The sequence below is a fragment of the Caenorhabditis remanei genome, chromosome II, assembly GCF_010183535.1.
Source record: "Caenorhabditis remanei strain PX506 chromosome II, whole genome shotgun sequence".
NCBI lineage: Eukaryota > Metazoa > Nematoda > Chromadorea > Rhabditida > Rhabditidae > Caenorhabditis > Caenorhabditis remanei.
The window spans coordinates 13747880-13773721 of NC_071329.1; the positions used below are offsets into that span (position 1 = coordinate 13747880).

The 25842-nt window shown below is 39.1% G+C and overlaps 15 protein-coding genes across 15 annotated transcripts; 8 read left to right on the forward strand and 7 right to left on the reverse strand.

The window, feature by feature from the left end:
* Positions 1–549: 549 nt before the first annotated feature.
* On the reverse strand, positions 550–1087 carry GCK72_006738 (uncharacterized protein; the record flags this gene model as incomplete). Its single annotated transcript, XM_003109904.2, has 3 exons — positions 550–695; positions 742–951; positions 1003–1087. The coding sequence occupies 3 exons, from the start codon at positions 1085–1087 to the stop codon at positions 550–552; spliced, it is 441 nt and encodes a 146-aa protein (XP_003109952.2).
* A 487-nt stretch (positions 1088–1574) lies between these two features.
* Positions 1575–2682, forward strand: GCK72_006739 (uncharacterized protein; the record flags this gene model as incomplete). Its single annotated transcript, XM_003110174.2, has 5 exons — positions 1575–1698; positions 1753–1962; positions 2011–2208; positions 2256–2456; positions 2504–2682. The coding sequence occupies 5 exons, from the start codon at positions 1575–1577 to the stop codon at positions 2680–2682; spliced, it is 912 nt and encodes a 303-aa protein (XP_003110222.2).
* Positions 2683–2869: 187 nt separating this feature from the next.
* Positions 2870–3228, forward strand: GCK72_006740 (uncharacterized protein; the record flags this gene model as incomplete). Its single annotated transcript, XM_053725773.1, has 3 exons — positions 2870–3003; positions 3051–3139; positions 3185–3228. 3 exons carry the CDS (start codon positions 2870–2872, stop codon positions 3226–3228), a joined length of 267 nt encoding a protein of 88 aa, XP_053589967.1.
* Positions 3229–3840: 612 nt separating this feature from the next.
* On the forward strand, positions 3841–4194 carry GCK72_006741 (uncharacterized protein; the record flags this gene model as incomplete). Its single annotated transcript, XM_003109859.2, has 1 exon — positions 3841–4194. The coding sequence occupies one exon, from the start codon at positions 3841–3843 to the stop codon at positions 4192–4194; it is 354 nt and encodes a 117-aa protein (XP_003109907.2).
* Positions 4195–4843: 649 nt separating this feature from the next.
* Positions 4844–5980, reverse strand: GCK72_006742 (uncharacterized protein; the record flags this gene model as incomplete). Its single annotated transcript, XM_003109862.2, has 5 exons — positions 4844–5040; positions 5093–5302; positions 5352–5549; positions 5597–5806; positions 5857–5980. 5 exons carry the CDS (start codon positions 5978–5980, stop codon positions 4844–4846), a joined length of 939 nt encoding a protein of 312 aa, XP_003109910.2.
* A 1322-nt stretch (positions 5981–7302) lies between these two features.
* GCK72_006743 (uncharacterized protein) lies at positions 7303–8449 on the reverse strand (the record flags this gene model as incomplete). The annotated part of the gene is made up of 5 exons (XM_003109992.2): positions 7303–7499; positions 7552–7761; positions 7811–8008; positions 8064–8273; positions 8326–8449. 5 exons carry the CDS (start codon positions 8447–8449, stop codon positions 7303–7305), a joined length of 939 nt encoding a protein of 312 aa, XP_003110040.2.
* A 665-nt stretch (positions 8450–9114) lies between these two features.
* GCK72_006744 (uncharacterized protein) lies at positions 9115–9651 on the forward strand (the record flags this gene model as incomplete). Its single annotated transcript, XM_053725774.1, has 3 exons — positions 9115–9202; positions 9251–9457; positions 9506–9651. 3 exons carry the CDS (start codon positions 9115–9117, stop codon positions 9649–9651), a joined length of 441 nt encoding a protein of 146 aa, XP_053589968.1.
* Positions 9652–10178: 527 nt separating this feature from the next.
* GCK72_006745 (uncharacterized protein) lies at positions 10179–11410 on the reverse strand (the record flags this gene model as incomplete). The annotated part of the gene is made up of 4 exons (XM_003110003.2): positions 10179–10354; positions 10410–10716; positions 10763–10959; positions 11329–11410. The coding sequence occupies 4 exons, from the start codon at positions 11408–11410 to the stop codon at positions 10179–10181; spliced, it is 762 nt and encodes a 253-aa protein (XP_003110051.2).
* Positions 11411–12699: 1289 nt separating this feature from the next.
* GCK72_006746 (uncharacterized protein) lies at positions 12700–13327 on the reverse strand (the record flags this gene model as incomplete). The annotated part of the gene is made up of 2 exons (XM_003110028.2): positions 12700–12758; positions 13081–13327. The coding sequence occupies 2 exons, from the start codon at positions 13325–13327 to the stop codon at positions 12700–12702; spliced, it is 306 nt and encodes a 101-aa protein (XP_003110076.2).
* A 2389-nt stretch (positions 13328–15716) lies between these two features.
* On the forward strand, positions 15717–16814 carry GCK72_006747 (uncharacterized protein; the record flags this gene model as incomplete). The annotated part of the gene is made up of 4 exons (XM_053725775.1): positions 15717–15892; positions 15999–16218; positions 16261–16377; positions 16425–16814. The coding sequence occupies 4 exons, from the start codon at positions 15717–15719 to the stop codon at positions 16812–16814; spliced, it is 903 nt and encodes a 300-aa protein (XP_053589969.1).
* On the reverse strand, positions 16353–17000 carry GCK72_006748 (uncharacterized protein; the record flags this gene model as incomplete). The annotated part of the gene is made up of 1 exon (XM_053725776.1): positions 16353–17000. One exon carries the CDS (start codon positions 16998–17000, stop codon positions 16353–16355), a length of 648 nt encoding a protein of 215 aa, XP_053589970.1.
* Positions 16981–17556, forward strand: GCK72_006749 (uncharacterized protein; the record flags this gene model as incomplete). Its single annotated transcript, XM_003110165.2, has 2 exons — positions 16981–17291; positions 17511–17556. 2 exons carry the CDS (start codon positions 16981–16983, stop codon positions 17554–17556), a joined length of 357 nt encoding a protein of 118 aa, XP_003110213.2.
* Positions 17557–18656: 1100 nt separating this feature from the next.
* GCK72_006750 (uncharacterized protein) lies at positions 18657–19932 on the forward strand (the record flags this gene model as incomplete). Its single annotated transcript, XM_003110004.2, has 3 exons — positions 18657–19051; positions 19243–19457; positions 19502–19932. The coding sequence occupies 3 exons, from the start codon at positions 18657–18659 to the stop codon at positions 19930–19932; spliced, it is 1041 nt and encodes a 346-aa protein (XP_003110052.2).
* A 373-nt stretch (positions 19933–20305) lies between these two features.
* Positions 20306–23535, reverse strand: GCK72_006751 (uncharacterized protein; the record flags this gene model as incomplete). Its single annotated transcript, XM_003109872.2, has 8 exons — positions 20306–20541; positions 20593–20764; positions 20812–20934; positions 20982–21513; positions 21558–21767; positions 21818–22654; positions 22701–22992; positions 23040–23535. The coding sequence occupies 8 exons, from the start codon at positions 23533–23535 to the stop codon at positions 20306–20308; spliced, it is 2898 nt and encodes a 965-aa protein (XP_003109920.1).
* Positions 20642–25574, forward strand: GCK72_006752 (uncharacterized protein; the record flags this gene model as incomplete). The annotated part of the gene is made up of 10 exons (XM_003109824.2): positions 20642–20751; positions 21182–21548; positions 22399–22671; positions 22727–23014; positions 24197–24329; positions 24374–24473; positions 24525–24711; positions 24838–25082; positions 25128–25349; positions 25448–25574. 10 exons carry the CDS (start codon positions 20642–20644, stop codon positions 25572–25574), a joined length of 2052 nt encoding a protein of 683 aa, XP_003109872.2.
* Between the last annotated feature and the right edge of the window lie 268 nt (positions 25575–25842).

Consider the following 25842-nt stretch of genomic DNA (forward strand, 5'->3'; position numbering starts at 1 on the left):
ATGAAGATTTTTGTATTGAAAATTGTGATTTCGAGGGGTATTGGAGGGAAATTGGCACAATGAGAAACAAGTACAGTACCGTGAAGCAAGATATACAGTTTGACATTTTTCAGTTATAATTGTCCAACTTTGAGAAGGTATTTCGGTGTCACCTGATTGTCCCACAAAGCAAGTTATGTATAAATCGTACAAAACAAAGGTAGAGCTTTATTTTTGTAGTTGACAACTTTTTTGTACGGACACTCCCTAGAGAGTTATGCTCCTTTTAAGGGAACAGCTCAATAAACACTATGAGCTGAAATTAGTCAATTTGAAGGAGAAATTACTTTGTCGATATGTAACTTGCTAAGGAGTGATCGTACAAAAAAGAGCCATAAACAATCGATATTGTGATACCATCAGGAAGCCCGTCTCACACTCACAAAGTTGGCCATTTTCAACTAAATACGGTACTGTAGATTCTGACACTGTTTTGTTTTCGAAGGACTGAATATTCCGACTGAATCTTTATTCTTTAAACAAGTCTAATAATCTACACAGAAGACGAAATTACTTGCAATATCCGCAAGTCTTTGGGCATTGAGTCTTCATTGTTTCCTTGTAGAGACTGTTGTTACAGAGGTTCTGGTTGGCTGCGCACTCGGAGCGGCCGGTATTTGGGTTGGTCAAGTCAACGCATGAAGATGATGGAGTGCCTGGAAACGGAAAGATAATTTTCAGTTTGATACGGTAGGAACTAACAGAATCCGCAAGTCTTTGGGCATTGAACAGTCATCAAACTTTTGTAGGCACTGTTGTTACAGTAGCTCTTCAACCCTGGACACTCGTTGACTCCGTTGGCATTTGTCTTGTCAGCGCAGGTAGATGCTGATGATGTTACTTGAGAAGATGAACAGCATTCACCGTTGCTTATAACGGTGTAACCGGTTGGACAGAGTCCTCCGATGGCTGCTGAAATAATTGAATGGGAATAAAAAATACTGGATAGACTGAATAACTTACGTCCAAGAGTTTGAGCTCTACAAGTTGTCTGTTGAGCCACGATAGCGGTGGAAAGAGCAGCGAAGAGGGTCAAGAACTTGTACATATTCAATCAGGGAAGGTGAAGTATATGCCTCTCGATTGAACTGTTTCGCTTTTATAGGTCGGTTACTGTAACCAATTTGGGAGTTCGTCGGCAGTACCGAGCGGCACAAAACAGCTAATTAAACAAGACAATGCACGGGTTTCTCACCATTTTTCAGTTTTTCGATCTTTAATTGATGTCATCACCGATGTTTGATGAAATGGAAAGAAGAGGTTTGTTTGGACAGGCGGTGAACCAAATAGGGCGAACTTGGGAGGTTTGATTTTTTGAGAGTTGCGAGGGGGAAACCTCTCTAAAGTCTGAAATGCATCAAATCTCATATAAACACTTTTGCAACAATGTTGAAAACAAGAGCATAATAGTTTCAATGAATGATATTTTTAGTTGTAAAAATCTGATGATCCAATGTTTTGTTTTCCTGGAAATGTCCTATAAAAGAAAATGAATTCGACTGAAAAGGCATGTTCTTCATCCCTTGTGTTGAATAATGTACACTCTTCTGGCTTTCTTAGCTTTCCTTTCTGTGTCTGCTTTGGCTCAAATGCCGGGGTTCCCGGACCGATTTGGCCCCCAAACCTCCCAAACAACCTGTCGTGGTAGAACAATTGGAAGTTAGTTTTAAAAATTGAAGTGCCTTTTTTTCGAACCACTTTTTTCAATTTTAGGATCTATTAACAACGTGTGTCCACCGGGGCATACCGTCATCTCGAATGGTGAGTGCTGTCCCAGCCAACAAGTCAATTCAACTGGAACTACTTGTGTTGATAAGAGAAGTGCCAACGGAGTCAATGAGTGTCTTGGATGGAGAACTTATTGCGACAACATCTTTTACAAGAACTTTATGACTGAAAACTGTCCACAAACTTGTGGATTCTGTAAGTTATTCAACTGTTTTTCGGTTCTACTCATTCCCACGTCTATAGGCAACACAGCTACAATGAGACCAGGAGTTTCTTCTACTATCCGCCCTGGAATGACAACTACCCGTCCATGGACTAACAACTGTACTGATAAACTTGCCACCGGTGGATTCAATGAGTGCCTTGGATGGAGAAGCTATTGTAACAACATGTTCTACAAGGAATTCATGACTCACAACTGCGCTCAAACCTGTGGATTGTGTAAGCTTTGATTGCCAAGAGCACTATGACTCATTCTCTATTTGCAGGTGCATCTACCATGCGACCAGGAGTCACTTCCACTCTCCGCCCCGGAATGACAACTACCCGTCCATGGACCTCACCAAACAACTGTACTGATAGACCAAATGCCAATGGAATCAATGCTTGCCCAGGATGGAGAGCTTACTGTAACAACTTGTTCTACAAGGACTTTATGACTGACAACTGCCCACAAACTTGCGGATTTTGTAAGTTTTCATTCGATATGCTGACTTCTATATTTTTCTTCTTTCAGGTATTCCATCCACTGGATCTTATCCTACCCTCCGCCCAGGAATGTCATCAACAATCCGCCCAGGATCCTGTATCGATAGCCGTTCTGATTGCGCACTCAACAGAAATCTTTGCAATAACAATTCATTCAGAGAGCAAATGAGAATCCAATGCCCAAGAACTTGTGGATTCTGCCAATAATTTTCATTCACTCTCCCATTTGGCGTAGATCGCTAGAATCTGTATATTGACAAATGTCTCAAAAATAAATAATCCTTCGTGCAATCAATTTTTATGTTCTGAATTTTTAACGTGACCCTTGAGGCATTTTATAACTGTAAATTCCAACACTGCGTCTATCATTTTCTCCTTGAATTTATCCATCAAAATGATAGAAACTCAGCGAAATGAGGCGCCAGAAATCACAGAAGAAGAACCAATTAACATACTCGACGAGATATCGTTTTGGCTGGAAGAGAAAGCGATATTCATGTTGTATCTACCGGAATATATTAATGAAACGTTGGTTTCAATTCACTAGATCTTGGTTTCGATGTTTCAATTTTCAGCCAAATTCGTCGAATGGCATTTCATAACGTGATTGTTGTCATTCTGAGTTTTGCAGCATTTATTCTGAGTCTTCTTGTTTTGTCTCAAGGTTGGGATTCTTTCAAGAATAAAGATTCTAATTTTTTAATTTCAGATATTGAAGATTCAACAAAATACAATTCTGTTCAAATATATTGAGATCGAGGCAACTACAACATGGAGTCTCTGCTACAGTAACCCTTTTAAAACTGTTTTTTTTTCGTTTTGTTATTTCTAGTGATAAAAATTTTCAAATTTAAAAGAATTCTAGTCTTCAATGCCTTTTTCGTCGGTTTCTCACTCTCTCATACGCTATATTCTAATCCCTGTCGATACACTATTGACAGCCAGACATCTCCCGGGTCGATATTCTATCTCTCTCGTTTCTCTAATGTCTCTCTTCCTTCATTATCCATAACTTATTCGGTCAGTACGCAGCGTACGAGTACATCAGTGGGCGTGTCGAAGAATGAGGAAGGAACACGGTCCATTCTTCTCCTTCATTTTTTGTCAGGCGTTGTACGGACGCCCCCTAGCAAGTTAATACCGGCAAAGTAATTTCTCCCTCGAATTGTCCCATTTCAGTGCAAAATAGAGAAATAGAGTGATTTTTGGGCTGCCCCCTTAAAAGGACTAATAATAACTCTCTAGGGAGTGTCCGTAGAAGAAACTGTAGTTGTTACATAAAAGTTACTGAATCGCTTTTTTGGACGCTTCAAGTATTTTTTCTCATTCCTCACTTCATCTTTGACAGTTTATGCATTTTCAGCGATGAAATCCTCTGTGAAAGCGATTCATGAAGAGAAGAAAAGAAGAAATATGAAAAGACGCAAGAGAGGCGCCCGCAAGAAGCAGCAGCGCAAATTTGTATCGCTTCCAGAAATTCTGAAAAATGATGGTCAAACTGAGACAACGAATCGGGAACAATGGCCAGTGGCTGTGGTCACTGGGCCAATCTACAACAATGGGAGCATTGAGGAGGAACTGGAGGAGTATTTTCAGGGAAAGGAGAACATTGAGGTTAACGGAAAAGAAGACGATAAGGAAAACGTGCAAGTGAACAAAAACAATGAAAAAGATTGCGAAGAGAAGAAATTATTTGGAACTCAAAAAAAGATTAATTAAATCTAAGAATTACAGGTATTTTTATAAGATTGAATTGGAAACAAACGGCTTTATTTTTGATGTTGAAGTTATTTGGAAACGTTTTATGTACATCAGAACCAACATTTTTCAGGATTCATCTCCCAGTCGCCCGATGTCTACAACCCGATTCTCAAAGATTATCAACATCCGGTCTTCAGTATTTCATTGTTTTCCGTCTGACCCCAGCAAACAACTTCATTACAAAAATAACACCACAATTATCCTACATTGTTTATTAGTTCTAGATATAGATTAATACATAGTTAGTTACAGTAATCCTGCTCACTTGACAATACAACTAGGCATAGTATTAGTTTAGAGTAGCTATTGTAGATTTGATGATTTCCAATAAGTATCTCCTTTACTTTTTCCCTGTTAAATGATTTTCTTTCCTTACACAATTTCATAATTTTTTATTGATACCTTTTTTTGATTGTATTTGTATCATCATTCTTTTATCTATTTTAGAATCTCTGAATAAACTTATTTCTAGTTCTTTTTGCCTAGCTGTCAATTATCAATGTACTATCAACATGTAGATTATTGCACGAAGGATTATTTATTTTTAAAGACATTTGTCAATATACAGATTCTAGCGATCTACGCCAAATGGGAGAGTGAAAGCAACTTATTGGCAGAATCCACAAGTTCTTGGGCATTGGATTCTCATTTGCTCTCTGAATGAATAGTTGTTACAGAGATTTCTGTTGGATGGGCAATCAGAACGGCTATCGATACAGGATCCTGGGCGAGATGTCATTCCCGGGCGAACTGTTGATGACATTCCTGGACGGAGGGTAGAGGAAGATCCAGAAAATGGAGTGCCTGGAAATGAGTACATTGTCGTTTTGTTCTAGAAATAAATGTTATAACTAACAAAATCCGCAAGTTTGTGGGCAGTTCTCGGTCATGAAATCCTTATAGAAGATATCGTTACAGTAGGATCTCCAGACAGCACAAGCGTTGCTTCCACTTGCATTCAATTTATCGGTACAAGTGTTTGATAGAGTTACTGAACGGCTAGTAGAAGTGAGTGTTCCTCGGCGAGTAGTAGAAGTAAGACCTGGACGCATTGTGGAAGAAGAACCTGGAATCGGAAGAGTTAGAAATCAGATGAATACAATCAGAAAACTCACAGAATCCACAGGTGCGAGCGCAGTTTTCAGTCATGAACTCTCTGTAAGACACGTTTCTGCAGAATCTTCTCCATCCAAGGCACTCATTGAATCCACCGGTGGCAAGTTTATCAGTACAGTTGTTAGTCCATGGACGGGTAGTTGTCATTCCAGGACGAATAGTGGAAGAAACTCCTGGTCTCATGGTAGCTGTGTTACCTATAGATATGGGATTGTGAATATACAAAACCAATTGAAAAACTTACAGAATCCACAAGTTTTTGGGCAGTTTTCAGTCATAAAGTTTTTGTAAAAGATGTTGTCGCAATAAGTTCTCCATCCAAGACACTCGTTTACTCCGTTGGCATTTCTCTTATCAACACAAGTAGTTCCAGTTGAATTGACTTGTTGGCTGGGACAGCATTCACCATTTGAGACGACGGTATAGCCAGTTGGGCACATGTTGTTGTTAGATCCTGAAATAAGAATAAATTGATATGAAAGTAATTTCAGATTTTAAACTCACTTCTAATAGTTCTCACTCTGCAGGTAGTCTGCTGAGATGGAAAGCCAAGATGATCGGGAGACCCTGGCATCTGAGCCAACGCTGGGACCAAAACGACAGCCAAGAGAGCCAGGAGAGTGTACATTATTCAACACTAGGGATGAAGAACATGCCTTTCCACACAATTTGATATGCTTTTATAGTATTATTAAGCAAAACAATTTTAACTGAGCAGATCAACTACAACTTAAAACATCGGTGGGATCATTGAAACTTTGCGAAAACTACACGTTCTTGTTTTCAACATTGTTGCAAAAGTGTTGTTAGAACTTCCAAAAAACTGTTTTAATCTAGACAGCTCTGTTGTATTAACATCAAATATGGTCGAGTTGTGGATATTGTTCTTTCTAAATATATAACTAAACAAAATTGCTTAATGAGTTCTTCTTGGTTTAGCAGCTATTCAAATATTAAAGTTCTCCTCAATTGTCGAACATTTTCTATGACATCAACGGGAAAAAGCTAGAGTGAGCAAAATTTTTTATAAGTGTGATAATTATGATAATCTTTTCCTTACAATTAGTCCTTTTTTTGAGTTGCTCTACATGGTTCAAGAACTGGTGAAGTTAAATATGAAAGATTTAAGAAGAATAATGTTTGGGATTTTTGAGGTAATCTTCAACCGATGGGTCTAGCAATAAATACCGAGCACCGTCACAGTATTTATTCCGGCACACTTCATTCGTTTAGATTTTATTAAAGTTATGTGTTCTGCATTACTACTTTGAACTAATCAGCGTTTTAAACTCCGTTCAAGTTGAATAACTTGTTTAATAATTCATCCTTGTTTTCTGAAAGTTTTGATTCGACGATATACATATCAACTTCAAAAAAACGGAGAAGCTGTTCTAGTTCTCAAAAATATATACATTTTTTCAAATACATCTTTCAAAACTGACAATTTCCGGACACTCAGACTCTGGTACTGCCAACTGTGTTGTAAGTATGTCGAATGCGAGATTGGCTACTTACCGTAAATACTGTATTATAACGGCACCTGTAATAGAACGGCACCTGTATTATAACGGCACCCCATTTATACTCAGAATTCATGAATGTGATCATCCCGGTGTCTTTTTTTGGTTTTGATTAGAAGCAGCGTGATTAGTAACTTCTTGATCAGCCGATAGAACTCCCAAAAAAAGTTTTTCCGGTAAATTTTAATAAGTTTCTGAAACCACAAAATTTCTCTGGGAGCCGGTTGAAAAATATAACGGCATGCCGTTATAATACAGTATTTACGGTAACTTTCTACATAATTGTAGATTAGGGATTTGTTTTTAAGAAGATTCTTTTTTCAATGTGCTGTCAACATGTAGATTATTGCATTAATGTTTATTTATTTTTGAGACATTTGTCAATATACAGATTCAAGCGATCTACGTCAAATAGGATAGTGAGAGTAAATTATTGGCAGAATCCACAAGTTCTCGGGCATTGGATTCTCATTTGCTCTCTGAATGAATAGTTGTTACAGAGATTTCTGTTGGATGGGCAATCAGAACGGATATCGATACAGGATCCTGGGCGAGATGTCATTCCCGGGCGGAATGTTGATGACATTCCTGGACGGAGGGTAGAGGAAGATCCAGCGAATGGAGTGCCTGGAAATGAGTACATTGCCCTATTGCTCTCGAAATAAATGTTAAAACTAACAAAATCCGCAAGTTTGTGGGCAGTTCTCAGTCATGAAATCCTTATAGAAGATATCGTTACAGTAGGATCTCCAAACAGCACAAGCGTTGCTTCCACTTGCATTCAATTTATCGGTACAAGTGTTGGAAGGAGTAATTGACCAGCTAGTAGAAGTGAGTGTTCCTCGGCGAGTAGTAGAAGTAAGACCTGGACGCATTGTGGAAGAAGAACCTGGAATCGGAAGAGTTAGAAATCAGATGAATACAATCAGAAAACTCACAGAATCCACAGGTGCGAGCGCAGTTTTCAGTCATGAACTCTCTGTAAGAGATGTTTCTGCAGAATCTTCTCCATCCAAGGCACTCATTGAATCCACCGGTGGCAAGTTTATCAGTACAGTTGTTAGTCCATGGACGGGTAGTTGTCATTCCAGGGCGGAAGGTGGAAGAAACTCCTGGTCTCATGGTAGCTGTGTTACCTATAGACGTGGGATTGGGAAGTGAATGGAACCAAAAAACAGTTGAATAACTTACAGAATCCACAAGTTTGTGGACAGTTTTCAGTCATAAAGTTCTTGTAAAAGATGTTGTCGCAATAAGTTCTCCATCCAAGACACTCATTGACTCCGTTGGCATTTCTCTTATCAACACAAGTAGTTCCAGTTGAATAGACTTGTTGGCTGGGACAGCATTCACCATTTGAGATGATGGTATAGCCAGTTGGGCACATGTTGTTGTTAGAACCTACAATTAAAAGATAGGGGTTAGAAAACACGCTTCAGGGTTTAAAACATACTTCTAATAGTTCTCACTCTGCAGGTAGTCTGCTGAGATGGAAAGCCAAGATGATCGGGAGACCCTGGCATCTGAGCCAACACTGGGACCAAAATGACAGCCAAGAGAGCCAGGAGAGTGTACATTATTCAACACAAGGGATGAAGAACATGCTTTTTCCGTCGATTTCATTTTCTTTTATAGGAAGTTTCGACGAAAACAAAACATTTGATCATCAGATCTTAATAACCACAAATACGTATCAGATCATCTAAACTCTGTTAAAACCACATGCTCTTGTTTACAACGTTGTTGCAAAAGTGTTGTTTAAACTTCATCAGATGAGCGGTTTTACCTCCAATAGTGTCTTTGCCATGAACTCTTCTAAAACTACATGAAACCATGTCTATCGAGGTGGTCGCTTTTTGTTCAACAACTGTTCAAATATCCTTATTTTTTAGAATTGTCAATGACATCAACTTGTAGTTGCGAGTCTTTTATTCTTGCTCAATGAGTAGCTTGGTGTAGTGTCTTTTTTGTATTCAAATTTTTATAACTGTTCTGAAGTTTGCCATTCCATCAGCATTCCATCAGCATTCCAACAGTTTTTTGTGCATTTTTTTTCTCCATCCCCATTTACCAGAGAGATTTCGGAAAACTAAAAATGGTGCTAAACCTGTACCGTTTTATTTGAACAGCTGCTTTCTGCCCTTCTGAACTGACAGCGAACTCAATAACTGAATATTTTATGCAATGGAGGGTTCTGTATAAAATGCAGCAGGCATAACTTTTCATCACTTCAATTGTGAAAATGCATAAGTTTTTGTCTATCCTTGTTATCTTCTCTGCGCCGGCTTGGGCCGTGTACAATACTACTTGCATTAAGATGGCAATAGGCCGTATGTTTTCAAACATGAAAATATTTTCAGACGTTTCTCTTATTTCAGCAGCTATCTTGAACGCATGTCCACCTGGCTACGATGTTATCTCGAATGGTGATTGTTGTGACCGTGACTATATCACTTCCACAGCTAACTGCTTCGACCAAATCGATGAGACTGGACATAATAACTGCGAGAAAAATAAGAACTACTGTAACACTGATGGGTACACGAAAGAGATGCATGAGCAATGTAGAAAAACTTGTGGACTTTGTAAGCTCTTTCTTATCACGGAATGATTGAGGTCTCATTATTTTTCAGGCACTCCCTCCTCGACTTGTGCTGACTTGAAGAATCCAAACACTGGACGTTCTGGGTGCCATGCTAACAAAGCTCTATGCAACGACAAAACTGTCAAAGAAGCTATGAAGCTCAAGTGTCCAAAGACTTGTGGATATTGCAAGTAAATAAGGAATTCAATTTTTATTAGTTTACTGCTAACTACAAGATTAAAAGAAATGTCGAGAACAATAGAAATGAAAAATTTCAGTCGATCTCTTCGCCAGATTCTTACACTCCCAGAATGCCAAGGTTATATCGGAATTTCAAAACGTAGCATCCTTCCTCTTGAGGGTCATAAAGTTGAACAAGGAATTTGTTTGAATAAAACAGGCGATGATACCGTAAAACCTGTTATAGAGGCGCAGCTAGCGGTGCCTGTTCGGAGCAGTATTTCTCGGTTAGAAAAATCAAAAAGCTATTAACTGACAAAATATAGCTTAATATTCAGAGAATACTTCTTCAGTTGAAAGAATTGTCATATCTTTGAAGACAACCGAGATAGGAGCCTCCAAACTCTTGCTACAGGTTTTACGGTAGATTTCTTTTTGAAAAGAAGTGTCATTTTCTCTTGGTGATTCTGAAAAAAACGCGTTTCAAAAGTTTATAGTTTTAATTGTGTTTTACGAATAAGAATAATTATTTTCTTGGTTCTTCAAACCACTACTGATTTTGTGAATGCACTTGGAGAGTTAACCATTCCACAATCCGCCCGTCGATTCTTCAGTTTTTTGATCAAAAAGTCTCGATAAGGTTTATACATGACAACCAATCCAATTGTTGTGTTTATACCAATTGTTGGGATTATCAAATTACAAATATTTAGAAGACCTGAAAAAAATAACCTATGTTGAAGAACATCTAAGCTACAATAAATTAAGTGCACCTTGATTCCTGAATCCAGTGGTCAAAATCAATGCAAACACTCCCAATGGAATCACAAAAACTGTCATGAAAATGGCGAGTTGGGAGAAGGAAGCAAACAAAAACATCTTCTGCATTTTCCGAGTGCTTCTGGAATAACGAGCGGCTTCCTCTGAATAGATATACCAGATGCAATGAGTGATGAAAAAGGAGTACTGTAGGGATACTAATGATAAGACAATAGCTATGCAGATACTGAATTCATTTCGATTTGAGTCCACAGCAAACGTGTAGGTAGTGAAGTAGAGAGGATCTGGGCACGGGTTGAGCTGAAATTAATTATGAAAAATCTGAAAACAAATCGAACTGACTCACCTTCAAAAACTTATACTTCAAGTCATCGCTATCTGCTCTCAACCAAATTGCCATCACCATTACAAACATTCCCAAGAAGTAATTAAAAACCACTAGCATAACTCGGAACACAGGTTTCTGAATTCGAAACTTGTAGCCTTTTGGTATCATGTGGTGTTGACGGTTTTCGAATATCAGTATTCCAGCAGATGCGATGCCTAAAAAAGTGGTCTTTATTGTTTTCAAATGAAAATCTTGACTATAGAGTCGGTGACGATGTCTCAAGTTGTCTCCAAACTCCTAATTTTAGTTATTAATTGCAAAAATGATACGCGTGAAATTATAAACACTTTTGTAGTTTACAACTTTTTGATTGCTCCGCCCACTTTTTAGATATGCGCCTTTAAAGATATGCCTGTAATAGAGAGCGCACATCTCAAAAGTGGGCGGAGCAATCAAAAAGTTGTCAACTACAAAAGTGTTTATAATTTCACGTTTATCATTTTTGCAATTAATAACTTTTTTCTAGCTCCACCCACTTTTTTGATACATCCAATTTTTCATCCACCCCCGTTAACCCTACTCACCACCATAACAACACATTGCCAAATAAAACTGAATCTCAGATGGAATTCTGAAATATTGACTGAAAACGCCAATATATCCCATTGCAAAAATTGGATAGAAAACATAGGGAATCAAGAATACAGCGTAGATCAAATCAATCATGAGTGTCCAAAATTTCAGATTTAATAAACATAATTTTAGATGAATCATCGACTTGGGAGTGTGAAAAATTAGAATATAATAGGCAAAGAAGTTTGAAGGAATTCCGATTATCCCGATTATTTTGGCACCCAACGCTAAGAATTCTGGAGTCTCAATGTATGACCTCTCGGAGTTGGATTTCAGACAGAGTTGACTGTAATTCTGATAATAATACTGCATTAGAAGGGTAGTAGTTGTCATAACTGATATTATAGGAGCAGTAATAAATAAAAAGTGAACAACGAGGAAGGGCAGCTGTTTATTCCCTAAATGTTGTTGGGGGAGAGAATATTAGATGAAAAAAGAAGAGAAAAAAGCAAAGCGAAGAGGAAAATAATGGACTTACAGGTGGAATAAGTGTTGTTGCTTTTAGATATTTATTTTGTGAGCTTTGAAAACTTTTTACTGGAAAAAGAGAACAAGAAATCAAAGGGTGTAATTAATGTTTGACGTCTTGTAGAAGAAGATCAAAAAGTGGCGATCGGAGGGGCGACTTCTGAAAGCAATTTTGAAGAACCGGGTGTTCTGAAAAACTTCATTTCAGAATTTATGAAGAAAAGAGACAAAGCAATTTCTCCCTCAAATAGTCCCATTTCAGTGCAAAATAGAATGATTTTTGAGCTGTCCCTTTAAAATGATCATAACTCTCTAGGGAGTGCTCGTACAAAAAAGTTGTCAACTACAAAAATAAAGCTCTACTTTTGACCTGTATGATTCATTACAAACCTACTGAGTGTCACCGTCAGAATTACTATGACACACTCTCAAAGTTGAACAATTTCAACTGAAAACGGCCATAGCACTTATCTTTTTGCATTGTACTGTAGATACGACCAGAAAGAATATAACTCGAGGTTATCTAAATGGTTGCCGTTCTCACTTCAATAAAAGCTAAAGGTGTCAATTTTCAACTGTGCTTGGGCAACATGGATTGTCTCATATTGATTCTCCTCAACTCCCTGTGAAGTCATTAATATCACTCTTTTTGAAATACAAAATACGTTTATTCAAAACTTGGAATGTATCAATTTACAGGAAGTGTTCGCGTCTCATTTACAGTAAAAATCACATGAGGGTGAGGCATTGGGATTTTTGATGGAGAAAAGAGATAAAAGGTAATTATTTAGTGAACGATTGAGATCGTATGGAGAGATCAATTCAGAGATGTTCTGATGGTTGTTGAGTTGGAGTCACTTCTTCTCGTCATCGTCCTCGTCGTCAGTGTAGATGAAGTCGCTGTACTCCGACTCTGAAAAATAACTATAGTTAGAACTCGTTTTAAAGTGTTGCGGTGAAGTTATGTTGTCTTATACCGTAAAACCTAGATGCACACCCTTGTTCGAAGCGGTATATCTCGGTTCCCAAAGGAAATATCAAAAAACTGCTAACTGACAAATTATAGCTTAATATTCATAGAATATTTCTTCAGTTGAAAGAATCTTCATATCTTTAAAGACAGCCGAGATAGGAGCCTCCAAACATTTGCTAACGGATGCGCCTCTATTAGGTTTTACGGTAGACACAATTCCCCGTATATCTAATTACCTCCAGCTCTCCCCTCCCCCACTCACCCTCTCTTTTGCGATCCTCCTCCCAATGAGTGTACGACTCCTTCGCCTCAAGAATCTTTCGCTCGAAATCGTCGAGTTCGTTGAACAACTTCTCGACTCGCTCGTCAAAATCGTCCTCATCTGATGAGTCGACTTCCTGGATTCTCGACGGCACCTCGCTCTTTTTGTCGCTCTTCTGCTTAATGCAGTCTTCGTTTTCATCCACAATCTTCTGAAGTTGAGTGTTCGAGTTTGTGATTGTAGTCATGGTGGTTTACTGGAAACGAGAAGGGATTGTGGAAAATAGAAAGAAAGGAGAGTAGGAAATGAGAGGGGAGGTAAGGCGCAACTGTGAGTAAATGGCACAATGACACAATGAAGAGGGGAGGAACCCTAGGCAACTGTATATCGATCCGTGACGTGGATATTGGATAGATGGACGAGAGAGTGTGCTGGTTACGATAGACGCAGACACAGCTACAGAATCAGAAACACCGGGACACTAACATGTTCTGGGAAAGTGTACAGAGCAGGTGTGACGTCAGAGATTCAGGAAAAAAAGAGAAATTCTAAACAGAAACATGGAAAGACTCATTCATTATGAGATCATCAATAAAATGTGGGAACTATTCTCGAAGTCCATATAGCTTTGAAACTTGACTTTTACTCTTGAGAAATGAGGATAGCTGCTTTCTTCTCGATTCGTCCTCTTCTTCTACTTGCAGAGAACAATAGTCATATGAGTTTCTTCTAGAAATCTATGTGATCTATAATTCTGGAAGTCACAGGTTCCCTCATAAAAATTCGGTGTCTATTACAATAGAAGTGTCCAATTTTGAGAAATGTATCAAGAAATGTGAAGAAGAGTATTCTGGCTAGTCAGAGTAGTGATGGTGAGCTGTGGTATCTGTTTAAATACGAAATAGTTTCTGCCGTGAATCCGAATGAATCTGGTGGAATGGAACTTGTCGCATTTCGCATTTTCACGGAGCAACCGGTGTGTGAACGCTTCTTTTGAATGGAAAACTTTATGTAAGAGATACCGTACTCTTTTCCCACTAAACACTAAATCTCCCTTACACTGTTTCAGCCATTAAGAGAGAATAACACGAAAGAGATGGAGAAATGATTCATCTGAAAATGGTTGGGTGATACAGTATGGTAGGTTCATTATCGGTTCATAATCTGAAAACTCACATTATCATTAATCCAAGTTCGAACTAGAAATGAGGTATATTTTTACTTTGTTATTTTTCAGAAAATGTGCATCTCTAGTCAAATCAACTTCTCGATACAGTCTGTTCTCTTCCCAGTAAGTGTCAGTCCCGAAACTTAAATTAAAATATATGTTCTGATGTGATCAGACAGATATGGATGGTTTCTTGGGTGGTATGTATCTACATCAACAAATGGATGCTCCGAAATATGGACATTATGGAATGCTTTTAATGAATAAAGCTCTTAATAAGCCCCGCCCATTTGCGGCCCAGCTCAACTGTATTCTTATCTGTAGCTTATCATGGTACAAGTACTCTTTGACTATAGGTTGTAGCGATGTAACTGATCACAATCCACTATATAAACCACCCCGTGTCTTCTTCTTTTCTTCATTCTTACGTGTAGTTTTATGTTTAGTCTTCGAATGCTGCGTCTCTCGTATTGCCAAGTATTTCTTCGATGTGTTCCATCAACAATTTTTTTCTATTTTCTTTCTATTTTTCCGCTAATTTTCTTCTAATTGGCTGTTTTTTTTAACTGTTTAGAGTTTAAAAATTGAAAATTAACCAATACAATGTAACTTTTGTATGCAGAGAGCACTCTTTACGATTGAATTCTTCAGTCAGTGCACTGCAGTGAGGCGAATTTTTTAGAAATAAACAAAAATTGCTACATTTCACAATTAATTTCTATTCACTTCATTTTGCGCCTATTCACGAAGAAAAGGTATCAATTAAAATGAAATAATTTCCATTTTAATTCAATTCACGAACGCACACTAATGTGCATAAAAATTACCTTAGTTCAATTAAAATGAAATTAAAATCTTTACTATTAACAAACGCAAACGGCTGTATGTTTGTCTGTCTGTCGCCGATCCTAGCGCCCTTCCTACTGAACCGTTTTTCTTCAAACTTGGACCAAAATATCAGAAATTTTCACCACTTGATGCCCGTCTATTTTTTTTAGTTAAAATAGGTCTCGACTAGGTCACTGGGTCAAAAAACGTGGTTTTCAAGCCTAGCAGTGGCTTTCATTTCCGAAATAGGGAAGTAGGAGGTCACGGGGAAAATTATTTATATAACTTTTTCATTCTGCAAATGACTTCATTTCTTAAAAGCGTGGGAAACATTGTAACAAGTAGAAGGGTGATGTAGAAAAGGAGGTTTAGTCGCCGGTAGGCGACGTAAACCGACTGGTACATAAATAATCGTGACGAGACATCTTCGAAGAACTTCATTATCTTCCTGAAAAGACGTGCGCCTTTAAGACTTGTGTGGATTTACGGGCGTCCAAATTGTTTTCTGCTTTTTTCCAAAGCGATTTTCTGGTCTTTTCGTCTATCTTTTTATCTTTTTTCGCTCATTTTTCTCTTCAAAATGCCTTTTTTGTTCTTCTCAAACAAAACTTCTCAAAACTCATTTCCAGTCACCGCGACAATGCTCTCCACTCGTCGTCTTCTCCCTTCAATCACCAACTTCGCACATCGCTCATTATCGACAACTTCTATTCTAAAATCAACGGATATTTCTGTGAAAGAAGAACGTCCGCACGTCTACAATGTGAAGCTCAATCGACCGGCAAAATTGAACACTTTTACAATGGATATGTGGAGGTTTGTCCTTATTTATGCTTGTTAAAAATTCCCCGGTATTTCATAATTTGTGCTGAAATCGCAATTTTTACTCTAAACTTCCATTTAAAAAATATCAAATTTTCAGAGAATTCAAAAAAGCAATCGACGGACTGGCGGAAGATCCGAAATGCCGATCAATCATTATCTCTGGAGAAGGAAAAGCGTTCTGCGCAGGAATTGATCTCGCCGCCGGCCTATCGAACATCATTCAAGTCATTCAAGACGATTCCATCGAAATCGGACGGAAAGGACGGGCGGTTCGAAGATTCATCGGAGAGATTCAAGACTGTTTCACGGCGTTGGAGGTTTGAATAACTAGGAAATTCTAAAACAATGTTTATTTTCAGAAATGCCCAAAACCAATTATCGCAGCTGTTCATTCACATTGCTTGGGTGCTGGAATCGACTTGATCACTGCCTGTGATATTCGAATCGCTTCTCAAGACGCCAATTTCTCGATTAGAGTGAGTGCTGATATAAATTTTTCAAAAATCAATAGTTTCTTTTCAAGGAAGTCGACATTGGTCTCGCCGCTGACATCGGAACCCTCAACAGAATCCAAAAAGTCGTTGGAAACGACAGTTGGACCCGCGAAATCGCTCTTACCGCTCGCGACTTCGGTGCGGATGAAGCTCATCGTTACGGTCTCATCTCCAGAATCTGTGATGACCGACAGAGTCTTCTCGAGAACTCCATCGAACTGGCGGCTCGTATAGCTGAGAAGAGTCCGATTGCTGTCCAAGGAACGAAGGAAACACTGAATTACGCTCGAGATCACTCCACCGAAGACTCGCTCAACTTCATTAAAACATGGAATATGAGTCAATTGTTGTCGACGGATTTGATGAATAGTGCATTGGCGGCGATGAATAAACAGAAGGCTACTTATGAGGATGTTTAAACTAGTGATAAATATTCGTGTATCAATGATTTTTAATGTATTTCTCTGTAAAATAAATATGAAAGCCTCAGACACCCTGGTATTGTAACATCCGCCTGACCCTTCCAGAATTCTACTTTCTTTTTCAATTCTTGTGGAATTCTTCGTGTTCCTCATTCCTCTGAAAATGAGAATCCTCCTCATCATTTTCTGCTTATTCTCTCCAATTATGGCGTATCGTTTCCTTTTCGCCGCCGATGTCGACTGTGAATACGACAACGTCTTCCAGTACACCGCTTCTTATTGGGATGGAGACAAGCAAATTTCGAAGAATCGTACTGTCACAGCCTTCAAGAATATCTTCTTCTATCAAGAGGGAGCTACTTACAGAATCAACAACACTAAAGACGTGTACGCTGATATCGAGCACAACTGTACAAAATCTGGAGAAATGGATTCTTTTGTGATACCGTTCGAGGAAGTTCGAAGAGACAGAGCGTTAGTTTTTTCTTTGTTTGTAGGGAAACCAAACGCGCTCTATTAGCTTGGCACAGTTTTTACAACTGCGCTCCACCGATATCCCCTTGAAAAATGTCTCTTTTCCTCTGAATCTCTCTATTTCGGACGCAATTTTCTTCGGTTTCGGTGGAGCGCGGTTGTAAGAAGCGTGCCGTGCTAATAACCGAATTTTGCAGAAGATTTACAAAATGATTTCAGCGTTCAACGATTCGACTACTACGTTAATTTGAGTGAAGATGATTGAAGATACCTCTTCCAATAATAATTCAACTCGTCCTAATAAATTACTTGCTAATATGAATCCTTCTTCTTCTTCACATTTACCACGTAGCTACAGTAACCTATCAATTCGAAAACTCTAACTCTAAAACTCCTCAAATCTTGTGATTGTCTTATTCATGATTTACTCACTATCATACAGAGAAAAAGTCTATGAGTCAACCACTCCGACCGGAGAGAAAGCATGCAAAATGATGGAGTCAAAGAAAAGGGGGAGGAGTCATATCGATTTCATTTTCTAAGATTTTTGAATAGGAGGTCGTTTTTTTACTGTTTTGCTCTATTCGTGGTCGATTTCTGAATCAATTCGAACGGAATCGAAGTGAAATGATGAGTGAAGGTAAATAGGTGTAACTGTGCTAGGAATTATTCGATTAGAAGATAATAAAGTATTCTGGAATCTTCTAATCTAGCCAAACATTTTTGTAGTTAACAATTTTTTAATACGAGCTCCACAAATAAAGATACGGTACCGTGCAGTAAGACATTCAATTTAGCCTTTTTAAGTTGAAAATGACCAACTTTGAGAGGGTGTTACGGTATCACTGATTGCCCCACAAAGTAAAAATTTTGCTGGATCATACAGAACAAAGGTAGTGCTTCATTTTTGTAGTTGACAACTTTTTTGTACGGACACTCCCTAGAGAGTTATGGCCATTTTAAGACGACAGCTCAAAAATCGCCCTTTTGCACTGAAATGGGACGATTTGAAAGAGAAATTATTTTGTCAATACTCTAGGGAGTGTTCGTACAGAAAAGTTGTCAATTGCAAAAACGAAGCTCTACTTTTGATCTGTATAATTCATTAAAATCTACTTGATGGGACAATCAATATTACCATGACACACTCTCAAAGTTGGGGTACTGTATCCTCACATGATTTTTTCAAAACATTTCTACAAAAATAAAGCTCTACTTTTGCTCTGTACGATCCAATAAAATCCTACTTGGTGCGACAATCAGAATTACCATGATACACTCTCAAAGTTGGACCATTTCCACTGAAAACGGCTAAGGTTTACAACCTTTTAACCGGTAGTGTACTTCAACTATTTCTTCTATAGCATGACTACAGTAACCCTCTTATTTGCAGTCTCCCATCCCTTCCAACCCTCTACCAACACCACTGAACCTGATTGGGTCTCCTCATTCGTCTCCCCAGTAACATCTGAACAAATGGAAAATGTTGCGATTCGACAAGGACCGCGTGCCTATGATATCCCGATATTCCGGAAGCCGCTGAATTTTTACTATAGAATTTCTAGTCCTGAACCACCAAAAGTTTCCAAAGTTCCAACTCGTTTGCAAAAACGGACCAACTCGACGGCCTCGACTGCTTCGAGTAGCAACAGAAGATCTAATGATCGTCCGCCATTTCGAGTCTCGATTTACTGTGGAATGGCTTTTCTGAACTGCCCGAGGGATTGCATCACATCGAATGACGTCTTGAATTTTGTTCTGTAAGTTAAATATCTTCTGTGACTTAAGTAATAGCACGACACGCATCGTCCAACCACGCTCCACCGAAACCCAAGAAAATTGTGTGCGAAATTGAGAGACTCAGAGAAAAAGAGACATTTTTCAAGGGAATTTCGGCGGAGCGCAGTTGTAATACCTGTGTTGAGCTAATAGCAACTCAAGTTATTTTCAGCCACCACTTCAAATTCTTCCGAAATGTTAAAGAGATCCACTCTACCATCTGCAAAAATTTGAAAGACAAAACGGAAAAATTCGTTCGCGTCGTGAATGCAGGAGAGCAATTCGGGAATATGAATACATACACTCTGAAACCAGGAGCCGACCCGAAGACGTGGCTCACGACACGCGATAGATACTATATGGAGCACATTGATACGAGAGGAAAAGGTGAGATTTCGATGAAAAATTCAAAAAAGTGACTTTTTTTTCAGAATTCTACGATAGAATCTTTATCGGAGACGTCGGTTTGCCACGTCAACTCTTTTATTCTGTCATCGGTCGAAAGTTCCCGAATCTGGCAGGTCCGGAGAACTCTGCTCTCTTCTATCATCTCGTTTCTATGAAGATGAATCCGTGGAATCAAAAACTCTTGTTCCGCGAATTCAAAGATACGGAGCACTCTGGAAATGAGCCCAAGTTCATTGAGAGTCAGTATCTCCGTTATGATGGACGATCGATGAGGGAGCAAAAGAAATGGGACTCGAATGGAGCTGGTATTCCATTTTATCGAGATGCTAAATCATTTCTTGATAAAATCGAGAAATACTATCAACTCCAGAAGACCTGCAAGGCTCGGGAACTCGACAATTGGACAACACCTTCTTCAGATGACGTGGCAAAAATTCTTGAAATCATTATCTAATTATACTACTTGAAACATGATTCTAATAAACTTCCTAATTTTTAAACCCATGTTGTTCATTTCACACGAATGAGAAAACAAAAGAAAATAATCATATTCAGGAGAAGGAGGACGATTCAAGTCAGGATGAATGAGTCAATAACTTTGTCTCATAATCCGAATTGCGATACAAAGAATCGAGAAAAAGGAGAGGAAACATCAATAAGTTACGTATACACACTACACCAAAGGAGACATTATTTGCTCGGAAAGGGACGAGGGGGAGCAATAAATAATTTAAATAATTAATTTAAAAGGTCAATCACAAATCAAGAAATAATCAATAAAATTCAATATGTATAGAGCTTATTGAAGCCGAACGATTTACAGAAAACTACGCTGATGGAGCCGCGATTGGTTGCCCATCTCGTCGAGATCGCATTGCTGAACTCAATTTGTCTCCAAGTGTCAGACACATTCCTTGGCTTTTCGCCCGAATTCTGATGTGACCAACGATTGGGGAGGAGTCGTCCATTGGGAGCGCCTTTTCGACAGAAACATTCGCAAGAGCATCCTCTCCGAAAATCGAATGAGCACACAAGTTGGCCGCAAGGAACCCACATTCTCCTTCTGAAATACAATAATTAGAAATTCCAAAGGTTTAGATTTCTTAGAACTCACCGATGGCAGCATCTCCAGTTAGCACCTTCATATTCGTGGAGGTTGACAAATGGTTAAGGAACTCTCGAAGATCTCTGATGGGCGTCATCACGTTCACCTTATTCTCCCATTCGAAATCACTCCACATCTGTCGGAACTCTATGTCGGTAATGTTGCCCGGTACGATGTAGTCCTGAAAATAACACGTTGACAATAAGTTCAATTCCTAACAGAATGTACCATAATATCAATCTTTATATCTTGCAAATAAACACAGTTTCGATCAGAAGTAGATCCACGGACATCGTAGGAAATCGTGGAGAATATCACACCATTTTCTGTGGATGCGACTTTAACAGTGGCCTGAAATAAAATAGTTGGTGTTCTACACATTCCGAGACGAACTGTACCTTAATATTCGAGAAATCATTTGGAGCCAAGGTGACTGGGGTTGGCTTGTCAACAAGTTTCAAATCTCCAACAGTTGCCAATTCAAGAGACACATTTTGAAGAGTATCGGACGTTTGGTTGACAATTAGCACGTCGAGAACGATGTCGTATTGGTTGACATTAACATAAGCTTCTGCATAAATTGGATCAGAGAATCCAGCAAGTTGAATGACCTTTCCGAGTTTAGAGCTCGAGAAATCGAACTTTGTGTCTTTTGGAGCAGTTCCGAGTGCTTGAGAGAGCGACGAGTCATACAAGTTCTCTCCTTGTTGGTTGTTCTTGGCAAGGAGCTGAGTGAAGTTGATGGTCTTGTCAATCTCGACAAAGTCTTTGGAGCGGGCAGATCCCGATGTGGTCAACTTGTCAGCGGCATCGAGGCGGCTGATGGATTTAGCGCCGAGCATGAGCTCAAGACTCTTCTTGCAAGCATCTCCATATTGTTCATCAAGTCCTGGAATTCCTTGAGCAATGATCTTAATAACAGCTCCCATTCTAAAAATTGCACTTTTTACAATGAGTCCAAATCAGTAACAAACCTGTCTAAATCGTCTTCATTCACTTGATGAGAAATCAGACCGCTCTTTGCGAGATGAATGATTGAAGCGAGGATGAGCATGCATTCAGCACGGAAACGATTTGAGCGCTCCGATCCTACTCCGTTAAGCTCAGTGAACTGTTGAGCAAGTTTGGCAAGAATAGTGGCCAATGAAGCTCCAAGGAAGAACTCACCATTCAGAAGGAAACGTCTGAAAAAGTTCAAGTTATTCATATAAGTAAATGTTTGCAATGGTCTTACCTCAATGGAGGCTTCTCATTCTTCTTCGATACAACTGTTGACGAAAGAGCAGTTTGAGTGGCGTATGTTCCATCAGCAGTAACTTTTGGTCCAGAAGGAACCTTCTTCTGTTCAATTTCTTCTTGTTTTGGCTGATCTTGCTCGGCGAGTTCGGTATCAACAAGTGGCAAATCTCCCAAAGATTGCTTAATGAGTCTGAGAACCTCCAAGGATCCTTCAGCATCACAGTAAGTTGCGAGAATCCAAAGAGCCGACATGAAGATGTTTGGAGATTGAATAGATGGAATTCCTTCACGTAGAGACGCCAAAATAGCGGTTTTCAAATTTGGCAATTTGTGAACAGCTTCACGGACGAATTCATTGACGTACGAGGCAGCGGTTTCGTTGGAATCAGACAAGAATTCCATGAGAACTGGAATAATGCTGGAAGCTACGTCCGGGAACTTGATAGTTGCAGTGTGAAGAGTCTTGACAAGAGCTTGACGGTACTTTCCGTTCTCATCGTTCGACTCGGTGGCAGTCTTGTTGATTTCCTTTTTCAGGAACATGACCATATCTTCGACATTTCGGCTTGAAACCAGATCGAGAGCAAGATTAAGCGTCTTCTTACGAACTTCAAGTCCTGGAGAAGTGAGAACACGAAGAATATCCATCACGAGTCCTTGAAGAACTTTCTCATTGCTGGAGGTATTGCGAAGTTGAACCAGTCGATCCAGAACAATCAACTTCACATTGTTATCGCTCTCTTTCACAATAAGATCGATGTAAGCAGATGCAGCGGCTTTGACTGCAGCTGGAGCGTTGGTGAGAGTGACGAGAGTTCCAGCAGCTTCGTATCTAGAATCAAATATTTGGTAAATAAACTAGAACCGTTTTACTCTACCTGACAGCTGGAGATTGCGATTGAAGAAGATTGTAAACGCATCTGATGAAGCGAGCGCACTCATTCGGATTATTGTGACACACTTTGTAAATCAGCTCAACGATAACCAATTGCAATATGTCTCCGAACGATCCAACTTGATCGATGCATCCGGACAAGTAGTCGAGAGCACGAGCTTGATCAACATGAAGAAGCATCATGAAAGCGTTACGCTTGCAGGAAGCATCCTGTTCTGTCTCAAGATATTCGGTGACGAGCTCAGGTGCATCCGGAATCAAGAATTCGAAGTTCTCTGGAAAATGAACAATTTACTTGTGATTTTAACAAATTTAGCCTTACTGTAGATGGTGAAGATAGCACAGACTGCGTTACGACGAACATATGAGTGTCTGTGTTCCAAACAGGTTCTTATGGCTGGCATCAGTGGCTCCAAGAGCTCTGGTTCACGAAGTTTGCACAAGAATCTGAGAGTTGATCCGCGAACGAACTCATTTGGATGTTGGAGATCTTTTCTGTATGCATCACACACTAGAATCATCTCGTGGAGCAATTTCCCGTTCGAGTCCGTCTTAGGGACACATTCCCAGAAGATGAGAAGAGTCTTCTTGAGCGTGTGATCGTTTGATGGAAGACAGAAACGGATGACGTACATCAGCATGGTTTGCGACGTCTTTTCGCCATTTAAAACCATGTAGATGAGCTTCTTGAGTGCCTCTGTTCGTTCCTTGTCTCCTCCCTTTTCGAACTTCTCTCTGAGTTGAGTTTCTGAAGGGAGCTCCGCATCACTTGGAACGTGGATCAGTGTATAACATGGCAATTCTCCGGCGGAGCTCATGTTGAGGCAGCTGAAAATATATGAATTTAATGAGTGTTCGGGAAGAAGAATACGATGAGCGAGTAAAACGAATTAAACGGCCCCCGCTGAATCAGAGTGAATATTCACAACAACAGTCCACGTTTTTTCAACAACAAAAAATTAAGTAACTGGAACCTGTTCAGTTGTTTCTTGATGTAGTATTAACATTTGTGAGAACGTTTACTCTTGCAGATTAAGATGTATATGTGAATCAGGTAGATATCCGAGAAGTACACGTCGAAATATATACCGCAAAGGACGCGCAACATTCTCCAACTCGCTTTATGGTTATCGGAGATTCCGATTTCGCAACACTCTTGTTTTAAAAAATATCAATGAGACACTAAAGTTTACTTTACAATTCGAATTATTCAATTTTTATACCATTAAACAGAAGAAAATCGGGAAAGCTTGGCAAAAGATTGGAATCGCAGTGACGTGGTTCTTGCAAACACCGTACCTGACGACACTTGTGCAGGCAAATCGTGGCGAGACCCAGCCACCTTTTGAAATCTGGCATTTTCAGTTAAAATCATCGCAAAAGCTTCATCTCTCATCAAAATTCGTTCTCTTTTTCTGAAATTGATTAATTTTCGCTTTTTCAGTCATTGCTTAACGAAAATCAATATATTGATTGCAGATGTCGTCGAAATATGACGATGATCGAGAACAAAAGCGTAGAACAGTGAAAGATGGTGAATGGGCATGTGTTGATGCGAAATGTGCGAAAATCAATGAAGAAACACGACAGTTTTGTGATGATTGTGGCAAAGGTATGTGTTTTCAGAAAATATAACAATGAAAATTTCATTTTCAGCCAAACCCCGCGCCAAAAGCAAAATTGGCAAAGAGTTGGGAAAAGAAATGGCAGAAAAATCGAAAGGATTGTTTGCTGCTGAAGATTGGGTTTGCTCCAAGTGAGTTTTATTTTGTGGAAAGAATCGTATTTTCAAATTAAACAAATTCAGATGCGGAAACGTTAATTGGGCGCGCAGAAAAACGTGCAACGTTTGTAATGCACCAAAACTAGCAGATTTAGAGCGGAGAACTGGATATGGTGGTGGATACATGGATCGTGAGGATGTAGAATATATAAAGAGAGATTATGATGAGGAATTCGACGAGTTTGGAAGGAAGAAAAAGAAGAAGGGTGAGGTTCGTAGCGATGCTTTGACTCATACAATTTTGTGTGATTTTTTGAAAAATAATTACGTATTTATCATCGCTATGAAACAAATTGAGATATTTCTCTGTGAAAATTTTTAAAATTAAAATTTATAGGCGGAAACATCTCTAGAACGAGAAGATGGCGAAGAATCGAGCGATGAGTTGGAAGAGAAGGTATCCGCCGAACAGAGGAAAGAAGACATGGAAGACGAGGAAGATGAAGAAGAGGAAGACGGAGAAGATCTTGCCAAGTACGACTTCAATTTCGATTCAGACCCTGAGCTCATTCAAAAAGTTGAAGAATTGAAGACCGTTGTTTCCAGCATAGCAAATGGGCCTTCACAGTGTGATGAGAGCGAGTGAGTCATTATAACTTTGAAAGTATATCCAATTTCCTTTTTCAGTTGCTCCTGTTCGTGTTCTGGTGGAGAATGTTCATGCCCAGATAGTGAAGATGAGAAAGAGAAGGAAAGAGAGCGTCGAAAAGTCCACAAGTCGTCGAGAGAACGCGATCGTGAAAGCTACCGAAAGAGAAGCTCATCGAGAGATCGTGATAGGAAGAGAGGGAAAAGAAGCAGGAGTAGAAGCAGAGATCGTCATCGAGATGATCGTCGAGACAGAAAGCGGTAAGTTACGAATCTGTAATTGAATTGATGGAGCTAAATATTCTCATTAAATAACACAACAATACATTTTCTATTAATCGATTCCAAAACTATTTAAGATCACGATCCCGTTCAAGGGATCGTCGTCGGAGTCGTTCTCCTCGTGGTGAAAGACGGCGTGACGATGAGAGACGCAGAGAAAAGGATAGAAGACGAAGCAGATCCAGAGAAAGATCCCGAAGATAAGCAGCAGCAAACGACTTTTATTATCTTGTCATAGTTTGTGTTATTGACTTTATTTTTATATAACTTATTCCATCTGTTCAATCACTTTCTTTGTTTTATTTAGTTTATTATTTAAATTTCCCGATTCCTCCCTTTTTTCTTTCTTAAAATCTCAAAATTTCGTCAGTGTTACGGTTTTACTACTTATCAATATCAATTTCTCGTAAAAAGATCTTCGTGAAGCGTCCATGTTTTTCATTCTTTCAATCAACGGTATCTCCACCGATGC